Raw genomic sequence first — 16,646 nt, forward strand, 5'->3', positions numbered from 1 at the left:
CAGAAAACACACACACATCTATATATCCCATCCTATTTGTCTGATTGCAAATTGTTTTAGCCAATTTTAAATATTGTATTTTTATAATGTTGTCACTTTCCCCCTTGGACCTCATGGCGAAGGGCCAGTAAGAAAACCAGGAAATATTAGTAAGCAGCTGTATAGCCCAAGAGGCAGTAAGTGGCCCAAGGTCACCTACCTGAGAGCTTTGTGGTTTAGTGTGTGTTTGAACCCTTGTCTCTCGTGGCCTAAGTCCCACGCCCTAAGGTATTCTAGTCACTATTATTATTTACTAAGTATATTAGGTTGGGTCTTTGTCATGGCCACTCAAAGTGATATTAAGCAATATAAAAATAAAAAACCATACATACAAACATGAAAACCAGCATTAAAAAAATCTAAAATATAATCTTGTTTGTTTGCTTTTAACTACATTAAAGCATCTCGCCTGTGCAAAAATGCCATAGATAATTAAAAGCCAAGGCCTGGTGAAAAGAGAATGTGTTTGTCTGGTGCCTAAGGATATGTAGCAGTGGCGCCCGGCAAGCCTCCCTGGGCAGAGCATTCCCACAAGCAGGAAGCCACATTGAAACGGCCCGTTTTTGGGTTTCCACACTATGCTCATAACTACATTGGCATGATTGCGCACCACTGGGGCCTGATCCCTTGGGAAGTTCTTTCTGTGTCAGTTGAAGTGCAGCTGCATGTGATGGGCGCAAAAATGTGTGGGCGCAAAAATGCCACCGCATGTTTTTATTTAATTAATTTATTTATTGAATTTATATACCGCCCTGTACCTGGAAGTCTCAGGGCAGTTCACAGAAAAGATCCCAATATATGAAACAAAAATAAAAACAATACCCCCCCCCCAAGAGTCACATTTTTAAAAGGGCATAGGATGTCCATCAGGTCAACCATCAGGTTAAAAAGGAACATTTTTGCCTGGCGCCTAAAGGTGTCTAATGAAGGCGCAAGGCAAACTTCTCTGGGGAGAGCATTCCACAGACAGGGAGCCACTGCAGAGAAGGCCCCGTTCTCGTGATGCCGCCCTCTGGACTTCATGAGGAGGAGGCACACAAAGAAGGGCCTCAGAATATCATCTCAGGGTATGTTCATATGGAAAGAGGCGGTCCTTGAGGTATTGCGGTCCTGAGCCGTTTAAGGCTTTATAGATCAAAACCAGCACTTTGAATTGGTTCTGGAAACTAATCAGTAGCCAGTGCAGCCGGACTAGGATCAGTGTAATATGTTCAAACCATCTTGCTCCGGTGAGCAACCGTCTTGCTGAGTTCTGCCCTAGCTGAAGTTTCTGAACTGTCTTCAGAGGCAGCCCTACATACAATGCATTGCAGTAATCTATCTTTGAAGTTACCAGAACATAGACAACAGTAGTTTGGCTATCCCTGTTATGATCTTAGCCATGGGAAGGGACTTCAGATGCCCAAACACCTAAGCCCATTCATGCAATGGACACACGCTCTTTCTTAAACCGGCTATGGGTCTTCCTCCTGCAGGGAGAACGCTGAAAACATGTACTTCTTCTCCAACCTGGCTTTGACGTTGAACGAGCCCGAAGAGAGGATAGCCCCCACGGACAGCCGCCAGAGGCCTGACCAGCGGCTCATGGAGAACGGCAAGTGGGACGAAGCCAACGCGGAGAAGCAGCGGCTGGAAGAGAAACAGCGGGCCGTGCGGCGCAAGCGGGAGGCAGAGGCGGCGGAGGCACTGGAGGAAGGTACGGGTACCTAGCAGTGCCAACCTAGCAGTTTGAAAGCACGTCAAAGTGCAAGTAGATAAATAGGCACCACTCCTGCGGGAAGGTAAATGGCGTTTCCGTGTGCTGCTCTAGTTCGCCAGAAGCGGCTTAGTCATGCTGGCCACATGACCCGGAAGCTGTACGCTGGCTCCCTCAGCCAATAAAGCGAGATCAGCGCCACAACCCCAGAGTCGGTCACGACTGGACCTAATGCTCAGGGGTCCATTTACCTTTTTTTTTTACAGAGAACATGCATTACCTCATATTACACAGCTGACAGCGCACAGTAACTTCCACATTGGCATGAGATTGTGCGCACTAACATCCTCCCGGTTCCTCTGCTTGCTGTTGGTGTCCGTCGCCAGGGGTCATCCTTTCAAAAACCATGAATTTTCATACACTGAAGGCTTAAACAAACTCCAAGGGGAGGGCCTACCAATTTTATAAATGTTAAGTTGGCTACAGTGCCTAAATGCATTCCACACTGCTTCACACATTAAACGCCCGCTTCTGGGTCCGAGACCCAGGAAACACCGTGACAGAAAACGAGGCCGCCATCAGGGGTAGCAACGGAACTGGTGATTCACTGTGCTAGAGAAGAAACTAAAACTTAATTTTTTTAGTATCCGGTTAGATTCACAAAATGTTTAGGGGTATGCGTACCCCTGAATCCTGTCCCCCTTAAAAAAAACCCACTGTCCTAGCCATGATGGACGTCCTCTGCCCCCACAGATGGAGGCAGCTATGCTTCTGAATGCCAGTTGCTGGAGACCACAAGAAGGGAAAATGTGCTCAGGTCCTGGCTTCCCACAGGCACCTGGTTGGCCACTGTGAGAACAGGACTCCTCTTACGTAAATTCCAAGACCGCTGTGTTAACCCCTTCCCTCTTCCTTTTCTTTACAGGCAAGGACTACAGAGGCTACAGCCCGCTGTGGTTTGAGCGGAAGGTCGACCCGGTCACCGGGGAGCTGATGTGCGTTTACAAAGGTGGATACTGGGAAGCGAAGGAGCAGCAGCAATGGAGTGCATGCCCCAATATATTCTGAGCGGCTTCTGAGCTGGACTGGCATCTCCCGGGGCGGAAGGGGAGCCTCCCCCCTCATCCTGCCCACCGGAAAGAAGAGCTGGTAGCAGAAGCACTCCAAGCAACATCCTGCTGGTCCACACACACTTCCAAGAAACACACAAGAGTTTAAATAAATGCAGATTTTTTAAAAAAAGAAGAGAGAAAAAACTGCAAGACGAAAACCAAACAGGGAATTCCAAACCTATTTTTATGCACTAATGAAATGGCATTTGGGGGTGTTGTTTTTTTTCCTTTTAAGTGACTTTTTAAAACTACCAATTAGGATTGAGATGGATATTTCTTTTCTTTTCTTTTCTTTTTAAGCCTGGCCTATTTATTGCCGCATCATGAGATGCAGCCTCCTTACATATTTTGAGCCTCCGGTTTTCTTAACCGAAGCTCTGACATTTCCAAAGATGCACGTATTTGTGGGGGAATGATGTATGTTTTATTCTTTTTTCTTTCTTTCTCATTTGTGCGCTGGGGACTTGAAATATCTTTTATATATAAAATAGTATACATATAATTCAGGTTCTTTTTCTAAAGATGCAGCAACTCCCTAACCCATGTCCCAGATGGGTCCTAAATTCTAGGGAGAAAGTGCGGTGTCGGGGGGGGGGGTGTAGGGGAGGAGTTAACAAGCCAATAACTTTCCCCCACCCCATTTTGAGTTTTGCATCTTTGGAGAAGGGTTGGAGGAGCGTTCAGACAACTGTGGTTTAAGTTCCCTCCCATGCTTTTTGGAGTACTTGGATCCAGTATCGGTCAACAGGCAATATTTTTGTTACTTCGTCTTTAAAAATCAAGTCTCTGGATGGTTTTGGGGTGTGTATGGCCATTTAATTTTGGTTCTGTAATCACTCCCTTGGTAGAGAAGTCCCCCTTTTGCCGGCTGGTTGTTCTTTTCCGGAAGGACTTTCCCGGTGCGGCTAGGCTTGGGGAGAGCTGGAGATGAACCCTGGCACGCCTCGATGCCATCTTGCTAGTTCCTACCCCCCTCACTTTGAGATTACGGCACAGGAGCTGGGTGCAAGCCCAGGCAGGGTGGAACTGAAGGCTCCCCCACAATCTATTTGGTTAGAAACAGCACCCCCCTTCTCCATCACACACCCACAAGGCTGCTCATTCACACAGCCAGCAGTCACAACAAACTGCCGAGCCCATGGCGCCGTGGATTAATGTGACGCCGGTGGTGAGGCGCATCTGGGCAGCACTCTCTCCATGCGCAAATGTGAGACACCTCTGTGGGCCTCGCTGGCGCCATCTTTGTAGGAAGCACACATGGACACTCCCTCTCCTTGCTTGCTCTCCTCTTCATCAGAGGCCTGGTGACTGGAAGATGCAGAGAGCGGTGCTGGCAGAGATGTCAGGGGGCACTGCCCTCTGCTGCAGTCAAGGGGAAAGTGGGTTTTCCAAGGACAAACGCCTTCATCCCAGATGCCTCACAAGTAGCAAGTCAAAATGTGCTCTCTCTCTCTGTCTTTCTCAGAGCATCCCATTCTCTCTCCTGTCCCTGTTTGTCAATAAAGGCTAGCCACTGAGCTGCCGACAAACCCACGTTCTCTGAAATCGCAGAGGCACTGATACCGTTTTGCCAGCTGTTCTTAAATTGCCCGACTGACCACCTTTCTCCCCTGACCAGAACTTGCACAAGCAGGCTCTAGTTTCAGCCCTAGTTCTGGGTTTTTTTGGGGGGGTGTTCCAGGGAAGTTCTGCCTGGCACCTGGAGTTGCACATCCCTCTTTCAAACCGGCTGGTTTGCCAATGCCGAAGGCCTGGCTGCCTGGCGTTTCCCTGTGAAAGAATGGTGCTTGGGACAAATGTCCCTTACGTCCAATGGGCCAGGCGGCTCTTTTTGAGAACTGAACAGGGTCCATAAGGCCTTTTGCCTTTGGAAAATAACAGAGCCGCCCAGACCTCTGGCTCACAAAATCACATCTTGACAGATGCAGGAACCAGCGGATTTCTTGTGGCCAGGCACATTTTTGCGGGGCGGCGGGGAGAAAACGAGCAATAACGAACTTCAGGGCTTCACTCTCTGCCCCCAGATTGCAAAGGGGAGGTCTTGAGTCAGGTTATCCCCCAGAGGGATTTCCAAAAACCCTTTCCCTCACAGCACCTGTAGGAACTGATATTTACTCTCTGCGTTCGCAAGTATATATGTATATACATGCACACACACCTTTGCACAGTATATTTATATATTTATACAAATCTACATAACCTGTGCAAATACACACACACACAAACACACATATACACACCGTACAATGTAACTGTAGTGACTGAACATCAGTATGCCAACAGCTGATTTCAGTGTGCTCTTTAATCTTAATTATTTATTTGCTTCTAATTTATATATATTATATATATAAAAATATATATAAAATTATTTTTGTTTAAATTTATATGGTACATAAAGTAGGGGTGGGGATAATAATGAAGACGGGTGTGTGCCTCTGTCTGAATTTTCTTTTTATAGTGCAAATTACATGTACGGTAAATCTTGATTCCTCTTTTCAGGGTAGGTGTCCTCTGTCTCTCTTTCTTTCTTAACGAGAAAAATAAAAGTGTCGAGGTTAGAGGCACCGTCCATGCTGAGCTCCTGTTCATTTCGACGGCTTGCGCAGGAGAGCGGTCTCCAGGATTGTGCCCCCAGACCATTGATTTATACACAGAGAGAAGAGATATGGGTCTTGCCTTGCTAACATTTGCTCCATAGCTGCAGACTGAATAGATTCAGCAGGCCGGGTGTGTGCCGGCCTCCTCTTGAGCAAGCCCGTTTCTCAGCAGGTGTTTCAAAGGAGACGCTCCTGGTAGATATGGCTTCTAAGGGTCCCGATTGCTCGGCCTCCCCCAAACCTGTGCGCTTCCAGATGTTTTGGACTACTGCTGGGGAAGGCTGATCCATGTCCAGTGTGAGGAAGCTTTGGCCCTCCAGATGTTGCTGCAATGCAATTCCCATCGTCCCCAGCCATGGGCTATGCTTGCTGGATCCGATGGGAGTTTGTCTGGGAAGCCAAAGGTTCCCCCGCACCCAAATCTAGAAGAAGAAACCATCCCTTTCTAAAGAAAGCAACACATTTCCTGTTCCTGAAAATTCCCATCGAGCCAAAACAGTAGCTTCTGATGCAGTGTTCCTCTTGTGTTTTACTTGAAAAAAAATTGCTCAAGGTACTACCACTTTTGGGGTGCTTCTTTTGGATCTGTTTCCCCTCCTGTATCCTGGCGGGGGGTGGGAATGTAAATGTGTGCGTCTGAATTTTTATTTATTTTTTTAAAAGTCAAAACCTGCTGCAGCAGTGTTGCCAAAGCCCACCACGAACTGCTGTTTTAAATATATAAATACGTATATATAGATAACGTTTCAATTGAGTCAGCATTATGTCTTCGACAAGGGTAGCTTTTTCTTAGGTAGCAACAACAACATGCTGCAAAACTCGTGGGCAGAAGCGAAAGAAGTTTGATGCTGTTCTTGAAAATCTGGTGTATATGTATATGTGTGTGTGTGTGTGTGTGTGTGTGTGTGTAGGACAGTTGTACTCCAAATGAATTGAAAGAGGGTTTTAATTTGGATAAATGATTTCTTTCAAACACACTTTTTGAAAAATTGACTTTCCCCTGTTCATATATACAGCCTAGCGCGGAGGCAGTTCTGTGAGCTCTGAGGCTGCAAACGGGTGTCGTTTTTCCAGAATCAAAAGGGGAAGCGACAGAGCCATTGTTGCACCAACGTGGGCACAGAAACCATTTTTTTGTTGTTGTTGCATCCATTACCTGTACAAGTATGGCATGGTTTGTTTTTAATGCTTGAAAAACCCACCAACCTATTTGGCCTGAAGTCACAGTGGGACAGGAAAGGATATCTCCCTCCAGGGATTACGTTTCTTCACCTCCTTTTACTTTCTGCAGCTAGAGACAGTTCCGCAATGGGGGGGTCTCGGTTTTTTCTCTTTCCAGACAGCTGATGCACCATCTTCAGAAATGGGAATGGCTTGCTGGAGAATTAAAACAGGTCCGTTGCATTGTGAGGAGCTGCTCTCGAAATAGTTGAGGACGATGGGTGTCTGGCTTTTTGCCAGGCTGACTCTTTCCCCTGCCACAAACTGTAGCATTTTCCCAGAACTTCCGAGCCAATGTGATCCAGTCTGCTGGACCACCTCAGATGCGATTATTCCGCACGAGCTTTCCCTAACCTGGTTTCCTCCCAGTGTTTTGGACTACAGCTCCCATCAGCCCCCAAGATCACTTTGCCGTGCTGGCTGGGGCTGATGGGAGTTGTAGTCTAAAACATCTGGAAAGCACCCGGTAAGAGGGGGGATGTTGCTGGAGACACCTGGATGCCCCTCTTCCTAAGATGCTCTTTTACCTAGAGCCGGAACAACCGAGCAAGCAGTGGTTTTCAACTCTTTGTACACTCTTTCTCAGTTCAGTTTTTAATGCTGTAAAAAATAAAAGATACAGGGGTTTCTTGCTTTGCTTTTGTTTTCACTTTAAAGGCCTAATTCAGTTTCATTTTTTTAAAAAATAAAATGGACTGGGAATTACAGCTCTTTCTAATGCCTTATTGTCTGTGCTTACTTGACGGTGAGTCTAAGCAAAGCAGTTTGTCACTTTCCCTCTTTTCTTCAACTCGGCAGTAACTAGGTCTCATTGCCGCTTAAATAAATGAAACCTGACAAGTGCAGGCTAGGCTCATTAGGCGCCGGCACCTGAATGTGCAGGGATTGGAGCAGGAAAGGGACATCCCGTTCCCAAAGCAGAATATACTGCCCAACGGACCAAGCCAAAGAGCTGAGCATTTGGCCCGAACCCTGAGCAAATGGCGGCGGCTTGACTAGAGATGGCACAACTCCACAGTCTGCCTTTAAGAAATAAAACGGGGAGAACATGGGAAGAAATGTTACAATGCCATGCTCTGTAAAGGTAAAGGGACCCCTGACCATTAGGTCCAGTCATGGCCGACTCTGGGGTTGCAGCGCTCATCTCGCTTTATTGGCCGAGGGAGCCGGCATACAGCTTCCGGGTCATGTGGCCAGCATGACTAAGCCACTTCTGGCGAACCAGAGCAGCGCACGGAAACGCCATTTAACTTCCTGCCGGAGTGGTACCTATTTATCTACTTGCACTTTGACGTGCTTTCAAACTGCTAGGTTGGCAGGAGCAGGGACTGAGCAACGGGAGCTCACCCCGTCGCGGGGATTCGAACCGCCAACCTCCTGATCAGCAAGCCCTAGCCTCTGTGGTTTAACCCACAGCGCCACCCGCATCCCTGCCATGCTCTGTAAGAGTGTTATATTGCAGGGGAAATATCAGACCGCTTGTCTGGGAGGTTTGTGGGCATCCCTTTCCTTTGAACTCACTTCCTGGCATTACTGGAGAAGGTGCAGAAATGTCCTTTCTCCTCAGCAACCTGCCACCCACTCCTGCTGTCCTCAGAAGCTTTGCGGCCAGGCATGGCACCCGAATTTGGGGAGTTTAATCGCAGCAGGGGAGTCTCTCGGCAAAGCAGCCCCTTTAACCAAGAGCCTCTTCCTGTCCTCTCCTGCGTGACAGCGACACTTAACAAGAGCACCGTCTTCCTCGTCTTTTCTACTTCTGTCTCATCAGAGGATTATAATGTCATTCTACCGTAAATGCTGGTTGAATGTAATACTTTCAAACAAATATTATTGTGAGCGATCCCTCTTTGCTGACACAGTAATAGTAATAAAAAGTGGATTCCGGAGTTTTAAACCTTAAACTGTGCTCAGACCCATCGCTTCTGCCCAAAGGTGGGGCATCATAGGGAGGTTGGGCTGTTTCTTGGTTTGGAAGCAGCATTGGGAACCTCTGGCCTTCCAGATGTTGCTGGATTGCAACTCCCCCATCACCCCTTAACCACTGGCTGTGCTGGCTGAGGCCAGTGGGGAGTCAAAAAAACATCTGGAGGGCCACCAGTTCCTCATCCCTGGCTTGGATAGCTGAGAATTCACTGAAGTTGGAAGCAATGGGCAGCTTAAAGGTCGCTCATTGGTGGTGAATGTGTAAACAGGAAAGCTCAGGGGCTCACGGTTCTCTGTTCTTCTACCTGCGAGGTCAGTTGGCTTTGGAAGGAAATACACACTGCATGTGCTCAGAGGCATGCTGCTTTGTATTATAACTTCCCATTTTCCCATCTGGATTTGGCAAAAGCTTCTGGTTATGGGAGTAGGGGCCTACCTAGTGCCTGAGGACCTTGATTAGCTGGAAATATGGGTAGGAAAGGTCGCTGAAGACATCCCTCCCCCAAATTTTCTTTGAAGCCACAAGAAGCACCATGAAGCCCAGCCTAATCACAATGATAGGCAATGAACTGTTTCTTAAGGAAACTTCACTGCATCCCTGCAATTGCCTGAGTGGCCACTTATCATTCCAGTGGATTCCAAGGGGACCTTGTTTCCTCCTCCATTATAATAATATTTTTTTTATTTATACCCTGCTCTTCCCAATTTAAAAACTGGGCTCAGGGCGGCTAGCAGCAAATATAAAACATTGATTAAAATGCAACTATAAAACAGCATAAAATACAACGTAAAATGCAGCATCGGTATCAACAAAATTCAAAAATTCAGGGGTCATTTTGGGAAGGGGAAAAAAAACAAAACCAACTGGCCAAGTTGGTCCTACTAGGGCCAGCAAGGAGACCAGGGAAGAATTTAAATGTGGGGTCCCAGAAAGGGTTTCTTCATAGAAGAGGAAAGGGAAAAGAGAATAGAGGATCAGGCTAATTCAAACTGAAGGCCAGACGGAATAGCTCACTCTTACAGGCCCTGCGGAAGGAGATCAAGTCCTGCAGGGCCCTAATCTCGTGGGACAGAGCATTCCATCGGGCTGGAGCCATCACTGAACCCTAACCCTGCGGGACATACCAGGAGATGCGGTCCCGTAAGTAGCAGCTGAAGCTAGGTGGCACCACTCCATGTATCAGATCCTCCAGCATGTGATGGGCATCACAGCTGCTAGAGCCGTCTCTGCAAGCTAGTACTCTCCAGTTGGTTTTGGACTGTGGCATGCTAGTTGGTTGTAGTCCAAAGCAGCTGGAAGGCACCAGGTTGGAGGAACTGCTGTGTCAGGGGAAGACAGTTTCTCTTGCGCTCCGTTCATCACTGCCAGTTTTGAAAAAGGATGTAGAGGGCCTCTTGAACTCAGGAACAGGCGGACCACTTTAGTGGGATGCTTTTAAAACTGTTGTTTTCTTTTTATCCTGCCCTCCATCGTAGAACTGAAGGTGGTGCATATTTGTTTATAAAATACATTTATTCTGCAATTGCATAAAAAATACCAAAGCAACGTTCAGCAAACACACACACAATATCACATAAAAAGTGTGGTTGCAAATCATCAATCAGCTGTTATAGATGTTTTTCTTAATTTTTAGAATAAGCCTGGCAGCATAAAAAAAAAAAAAGTTTGAAGGCGATTCAGAAGATGCACCTCCTGAATGAATCTCTTGGAAGAGCATTCCAGAGGAAATGACACCAAAGGCTTGGTTTTGTGTCAATGTCAAACTCTACATACATTAAACACAATAGAAACACCGCCACCCAACCCCACCCCCTTCCATTTTCCCTCTCTCCACCCCCCTTTTTCTTTTCTTCTCCCCCTAATGCCTCAACAAATGAAATGGATTTGTAAAAATGTTACATGGAAAAACAACGAGGCATTACACTTACTTCTGTAAAACAAGAAAACCCTTAATAAAAAAGAAAAAGAAAAAAAAAGTTTTTATAAGGTCTTGCACACCATTGTTCTGGGTCTTTCCTCTCTCCTGCGAGTGAGGGGAACACCCTGCTGCAACAGTACAATAAAGGCCAAGCCTACAGGCTGCTGATTTGCTCCAAAAAAAAAAAAAAAAATCTTTGGGGGATGACAAGTGAAGCTTTGCCTGGGACCTTTTCCTTTTGCAGGGGCCTTGATTTTCTATGAAGGCCTGTGCAGGACTCAAATGAAATAAACACAGTCTGTGCAGCACAACCACCATTCATTTCAAGGCTTATGGAGGAAGACCTCATTCGTGCCCTCTTTTCAGGCCCCTGCAGTTGGCGGCGGTGGTGCAACAGGAAGGAGCAAAGTACTTATGGAAAGGTGTGCGTGTGCAGGACTTATGGTCTCCACCTACACAAAAATCCCTTTCTACATTGCATTATAGCTGTAAAAAGGGTCAGATGGGAGGTGCGCTTGCAAAATGGTTGTGGTCCTAGGAGAAAGCTAGGTGGAGGTATAAGACCAACAGTGCCCCCTTGTGGCGCATTTCCGCCCTTCATTTACAGATCATAGTTGGATCTGCAGACTACAGTCTTATAGCCATGGGCGTAGCCAGGATTTTTGTTGGGAAGCCAAATATTTATTTCAGGAGCTTTTTTAAGGAGATCCCGCCCCCTCAAGCAGTCCTTTTGTGGGGAGGCAGTCACAGGTTAAAATACCCCCAAAAGACGACATTACGGGAAGCAAGCTTCCTAGGGCGCGGGGGAGGGCAGGCATCTAGGGGGAAGTAATTGAGTACTTTCAATACTTTTTGCGGATCTGCCCCCCTCCCTTGGCTACGCCCATGCTTATAGCCTTGCTTTCCCTTAATACTAAAGACTCGGGGGTTGCCGAGGAGAAGCGCTTTGCACGTGCACAAACGCACCCTTTACCATTAACACCTGCTCCCGCCCCCCGCCCCCCGCCCCAATGGTGGGTCTCTGCAGCGCGACAGAGACGCTCCCCTTCCCGCCGCCTCTTGCAACTTTCCGCCGAGCCGCGTTGTTTGGCAACGGGCACGACTCCCCACCAATAGGAGCGCTCCGGCCGCCCAGCGTTCCACGGTTGCCCGGCAACCCTGGCCCGGGGACGTTCCACGGTTGCAGAGGCGGCTCCGCGCTGGGGCGCAGCGGAGGTATGCGCGGCGCGGCCTCGGGGCCACGGGTGAGTCCCGATCGCCCGGCTGGGCAGTAATGCAGAGCCCCGAGCTGTCGTGAGTGACCCTCGGACGGAGCCCGGAGCTCCCACCCGGCCCACACTTCCTCCTAAGGAGGAGCCCCGCAGGCAGAAACTTTTACTCCACTCCATCGCGCAGGAGGAAAGAGCGAGAGTCCCGCCCCATCGCCCCCATAAAGTTGAAAACACGAGTTCGTTTGGGAGCCCGGTTTATACTTTTGCACAGAAGCCATTTGACGGGGCTTTGCAATAAGAACATCGGAAGAGCTCTGCCAGCAACTTCATTTCCTAGGATTCTTTGGCAGGCTTCTTAAAGCTGCACGATATGGAGCCTTGTTTTAAATCCTGACTTTACTGATAATTTTAATGTCTTATTTCATGTAGAGGTATCAATGATTAAGCAGTACATAAATCCTGGTCAATAAAATAAAAACAAACAAACCTGTCCCCCAGCGCCTGGACGTTGGGTTTCTTTGCAGGGCCAAGGGAGCCTCCTTGCCTCTGTGGGCCCAGATTCTTTGCCTTTTGTCCCCTTCCTAGGAGTGATAATAATGTCTTCCGTTCCCGAGAGACCAGGACCTTGGGCGAAGGATCATTGTGATTACCTGCTAGATTCTATTGATGCTCAACTCAGCCAGCTCCAGGTAAGTAAGTAGGGAAGGGATGGGCTTTCCTGGAGTTGTTTGCTGGGCAACGCTGGGTTTATACAGCCCTGACTAAAAGATACCCTGGATTACGAAGGGAGACTTTTCCAGGGCGAGACCTATTATGCATGGCAGTCCTGGTGCTGTCCTGCTGTCCCGGGCACTTAGCTCAGTGGGTAGAGCATCCACTTTGCTTGCAGAAGGTCCCGGCTTCAATCCCTGGCTTCTCCAAGTAGGACTGGGAATGTCCCTTTGCCTGAAATCCTGGAGAGCTGCTGCCAGTCAGTGTAGACAGCATGGAGCTAGATGGACCAGCTGGTCTGACTCCATATAAGACCACCTTCTATGATGGGCGAGGGGCCATTGCTCAGTGGTAGAGCATCTGCTTTGCATGCAGAAGGTCTCAGGTTCAATCCCTGGCTGGGAATAACCCTGGTCTGAAACCCTGGAGAGCTGCTGCCAATCAGTGCAGACAACACTCAGCAAGATGGGACAGTGGTCTCACACAGCATAAAGCATCTTCTTGCATCGCTCCCTATCCAAGACCAACAAAGTAAATGTGTTTTTTCATCTCCACCCCTATGTGCAGGAACCCAGCGTAATAATCAAGGGCAGCAGTGACAGTGGGAAGGCTTCTCTCAAGAAAACTGCGGGCACTAATGCCACAGCAGGTAAGACCTACCCTCTCCGCAGGCTGACCTTTAACCATGTCCCAAGCCTCTTTTCCTCAGTCTTCCCTTCTGCAAACTGGGCACAATTTACTTATTGGTCTGCATGTCTTAGATGTAAGACTTAAGCCAGGGAGAGACCTGGTCACAAATCCCCATTCAGTGATGAAGGCCAGCTTCCTTTCAGTCTAGTCTACGTCGCAGGGTTAGTTTGAGGATAAAATAGGAAAACCTTATGATTCACCAACTTCAGCTCTTGGGAGGAAGGGTGTGGGGTGGGAGGACAGTGTATACGTAAGTAGTCTGGCCTGTGTCGGACATTCAAAATTGGAAAATAATCCATTGGAACGCTAAAATAATCTACGTTGGAGGGAGGAGAAAAACCCCATCACGTTGGATTTTTCTGCTGCCAGGCCAGACAACAACACTGGTAGCTTGGATCGGTGCCTTCTTCTGCCTCCCTGCTGCAAAGAGTTTCTGCATCAGACAGAATTGCCTTTCCTGACGAAGATAATCATACCCTTTGAATGAAGCATTGTGCATCAATAAATGGACGTTTCATTTGTGGTCCTGAATCTGTGGGGTTTTGGTCACTGGCTGTGCTCTGCTCCTTCGCCCGCTGGGCAAATCTGAACCCTGGTTAGATCGCCAAGTAAATGGGCTCCATCCATCCTGTGGCCCTGGCAAGATTTTCTGCCAGATTGGAAACTTGCTAGCGCAGGTGCGCCATCGTTGGGAGAGATTTCACAGGTATGAATTCTGATCCAGGAGGAAGCTCAATGCTCTCTTCGTTTGCTTTCTCCTCCGTGCAGATCTGGACGGATGCTCTGGAGTCAGGGACAGAGGGGCCTCTCCGGGGGAAGACCCGTCCTCTTGGGAAGAGGATTATGCCTGGTGGACGGTGCGTTTCCTCGACTTGGGGGCCGCCCTAGGAGACAGGAGCAGATCGGACTCGGTTTGCACGGAAGACTTTGCGGCCAAGTTTAACGAGGTCCTGGTGGAACCCCTACCTGGCTCTGAAGAGGAGAGCAGCGCCTTGGCTCTTGACTTGGGGTCTCTAAAACACGCTACTCGCGATCCGGTTAATACTTCTTCGCCTTTCGCGGACTACGAAGCAGCCTCGGATTGTCTCTCGGTAGATTCAGCAAGAAAGCAAGGAATCGCCCAGTTGCCTAAGGGAGGGTCTGAGGAGGAATGGGACCAGGAGAAGGAGTTGGCTGGCAGTTCGAGAGATGCTCCACCGTTATGTATTCCGCGCAGAATTAAGAGCGCAGAGTCTCTAGGAGAGCAGATCTCATGGCTTAGTCAGAAGTGGTCCACGGATGAGACATGGAAGAGGGTTCTTCAGCTCAGGGGCCTGAGCTCTGGGGAGGGGTCTCTGGGCTCGGAGATCTCTCTGCAAAGCATCTTCCTGGGGCCACAGCAGGAGCAAAGAGGTTCAGAGGACTCTTTTGAGTGGGTTCAGGATGCTCACGAAAATACAGAGAGCCCGTTGCTCCTTGAAGATTTGAGGCCTTCCCAGCAGCTCCCAGCATCTAACGTAAAAACTGTTTTGGATGGTGGGTCCCCATCTGTGGGGACAGCAGGATGCGGCCACCCTGTGGAGCGGTCCAGCTGCCCAAGGGGTTCGTTGGATGTGGGCTGCCCGTGCACCATCAGAGCATCTTTGGTACCCTCTAATGAAGAGGATGGAGGTGGATCAAAAACCCCTTTGTGTCTTTATCCACAGGGAGCCTGGGACTCTGGTAAAACACAGAGGCTGGCTCTGTCAAGGATCGGCATGGACAGTGGTGCCACTCGGGCTACTGTGTATTCCCATAAGGCTCCAGGCTCAGCCAATGATGGCTGTATGGGACGCAGGAAGGAATGGATCATGGATGCCCATTGCACAGATGGGCACAATGAGGCTCTGGAATCAAAGGAGTGTGAGTTGGAGCAGGATCGTTCCCTTGCATCATTTAGGTTAGGGTTGGGGAGCCTGTGTCCCTCCAGATATAGTAGGACTCCAAATCCCATCAGACCCAACAGCTAGAATGGTCAGGCATGATGGGAGTTGTAGTCCAACAACACCTGGCTGGCCAGGTGTTCCTCAGCCCTGATTTGTGGGTGTGTTTTAAGGGTTCTGCCGTCTTTATGCATGCAACTCTTTGGATCAGGTCACTCTGCCTTTTAACTAGGGGGGAAAACTGAGGCTGAAAGTGTTGGGTGACATGACCAGCACCACAGAATGTCTGTTGCAGATGAGGGACTTGAACTCTGGTCCGGCTGCGATAAGGGCCATCATTTTCATGCTCTTTGTGTGCCCAAGATTTATGGTTCCAGTGATGATTTGATAAGCTAGCTGCTGTTTTACAGTAAATCCACATTAGGGATTTATGTCTGTACTCTGGTGGAACGCTCTGCCTCATGAGACTAGGCCCCTGCAGGATCTGATTTGTTTCCGCAGGGCCTGTAAGACAGCGTTGTTCTGCCTGGCCTTTGGCTTGGAATTAACTTGATCTCCTCTCCCTCCTTCTTTTTTCCTTTTTCCTTCTGTGATGGAACTCCTACTTGGGGACTTCCCTGGCCTTTTTCTGGCCCACGTAGGACCAGTCTGGATAGTTAGCCTTGATGAAGACTTGACGTTTTCATCCCCAAAAAAGTTTTTGAGTTTCTGCTGAAATGAGGCTGCATTTTAATGTTGTATTTTAATCTTGTTTTTAAGTTGTATGTCAATCAATTGTTTTATATCTGGTGTTAGCCGCCCTGAGCCTGGTCTTGGCTGGGGAGGGCGGGGTATAAATAAAATTTATTATTATTATTACTTATTATTAGTTTGAGAGTGGATTGGCAAAGTGACATTGTCATCTGGCTCCACTGGTAGTGGTTTGAGCAAAAGAATCTGCTGTATTGATCTTGAAGAGGAAACGTTGGAGTAAATACAGTACACCTTCTGTTGTGATGTTTATATTCCACCATTCCTGCAAGCAGCTCTCAAGCTGGCGTAGATGGCTCAATCCCCTCCATTTTATCCTCACAACAACCCTGTAGAGTAGGCTGAGGCACAGTGACTGACCCAAAGTCACCCAGTGGGTTTCGTGGGTGTTTGAAGATTATTGAACATGGGTCTCCCAGGGCCTCATCCGACACCCGAGCCCAAGAGTGCAGGCTCCACAGCCCTCCACATCTGGCTGGACTGCATTTGCCATCCCTCTGACCATACCGGCTAGAGCTGATGGGAGCTGGGAATTCAGCAACAGCCAGAAGCCCCCAGGGCGCTCACTCATGCTCTGACCACTGCACTGTACTACTCTGGGTGAATTAATCCTCTGAAAAGAGAGAGAGAGCCTCTCTTAGGACTCTCATGGCCAGGCCACTTTGAAACTTCTCTGACGTTTTTCCTTTTGGTCCTCTCTTTAGGTGGCAGTTTGGGCTCTCAGCACCGTGATCCCCAGTCTGAGCTGAACCAGGGCTGGATGGAGTCCTTTCAGGACAAACCTGTGGCAGGTGAGGTTACCCGGAGCCAGGAAGGGCTGTGTCAGTATTTGCATTAGCGGAAAATGCTGGATTTGGGGCTGGGGAATACAGGGTG

At 48.5% G+C, this 16,646-nt stretch overlaps 2 protein-coding genes across 12 annotated transcripts in view; both read left to right on the forward strand.

The window, feature by feature from the left end:
- Positions 1-5,416, forward strand: part of OSBP2 (oxysterol binding protein 2) — a 155,018-nt gene extending 149,602 nt beyond the window's left edge. For all 11 annotated transcript variants that reach the window (XM_083417641.1, XM_083417644.1, XM_083417645.1 and 8 more), the window contains 2 exons: positions 1,515-1,735; positions 2,661-5,416. In XM_083417641.1, coding sequence (XP_083273767.1) covers positions 1,515-1,735; positions 2,661-2,803 — 364 coding nt within the window. In that variant the 3' untranslated portion in view covers positions 2,804-5,416. The remainder of the gene's footprint in view (positions 1-1,514; positions 1,736-2,660) is intronic.
- Positions 5,417-8,279: 2,863 nt separating this feature from the next.
- The window catches only part of LOC310667167 (uncharacterized protein), a gene marked incomplete at its 5' end in the record, with an annotated part of 33,795 nt that continues 25,428 nt past the window's right edge, over positions 8,280-16,646 (forward strand). The window contains 6 exons of the mRNA XM_083418891.1: positions 8,280-8,455; positions 11,624-11,751; positions 12,304-12,407; positions 12,997-13,078; positions 13,888-15,000; positions 16,475-16,561. Of these exons, the coding sequence (XP_083275017.1) occupies positions 8,280-8,455; positions 11,624-11,751; positions 12,304-12,407; positions 12,997-13,078; positions 13,888-15,000; positions 16,475-16,561 (1,690 nt within the window). The remainder of the gene's footprint in view (positions 8,456-11,623; positions 11,752-12,303; positions 12,408-12,996; positions 13,079-13,887; positions 15,001-16,474; positions 16,562-16,646) is intronic.

Source organism: Podarcis tiliguerta, assembly GCF_965153285.1.
Source record: "Podarcis tiliguerta genome assembly, chromosome: 16".
Taxonomy (NCBI): domain Eukaryota; kingdom Metazoa; phylum Chordata; class Lepidosauria; order Squamata; family Lacertidae; genus Podarcis; species Podarcis tiliguerta.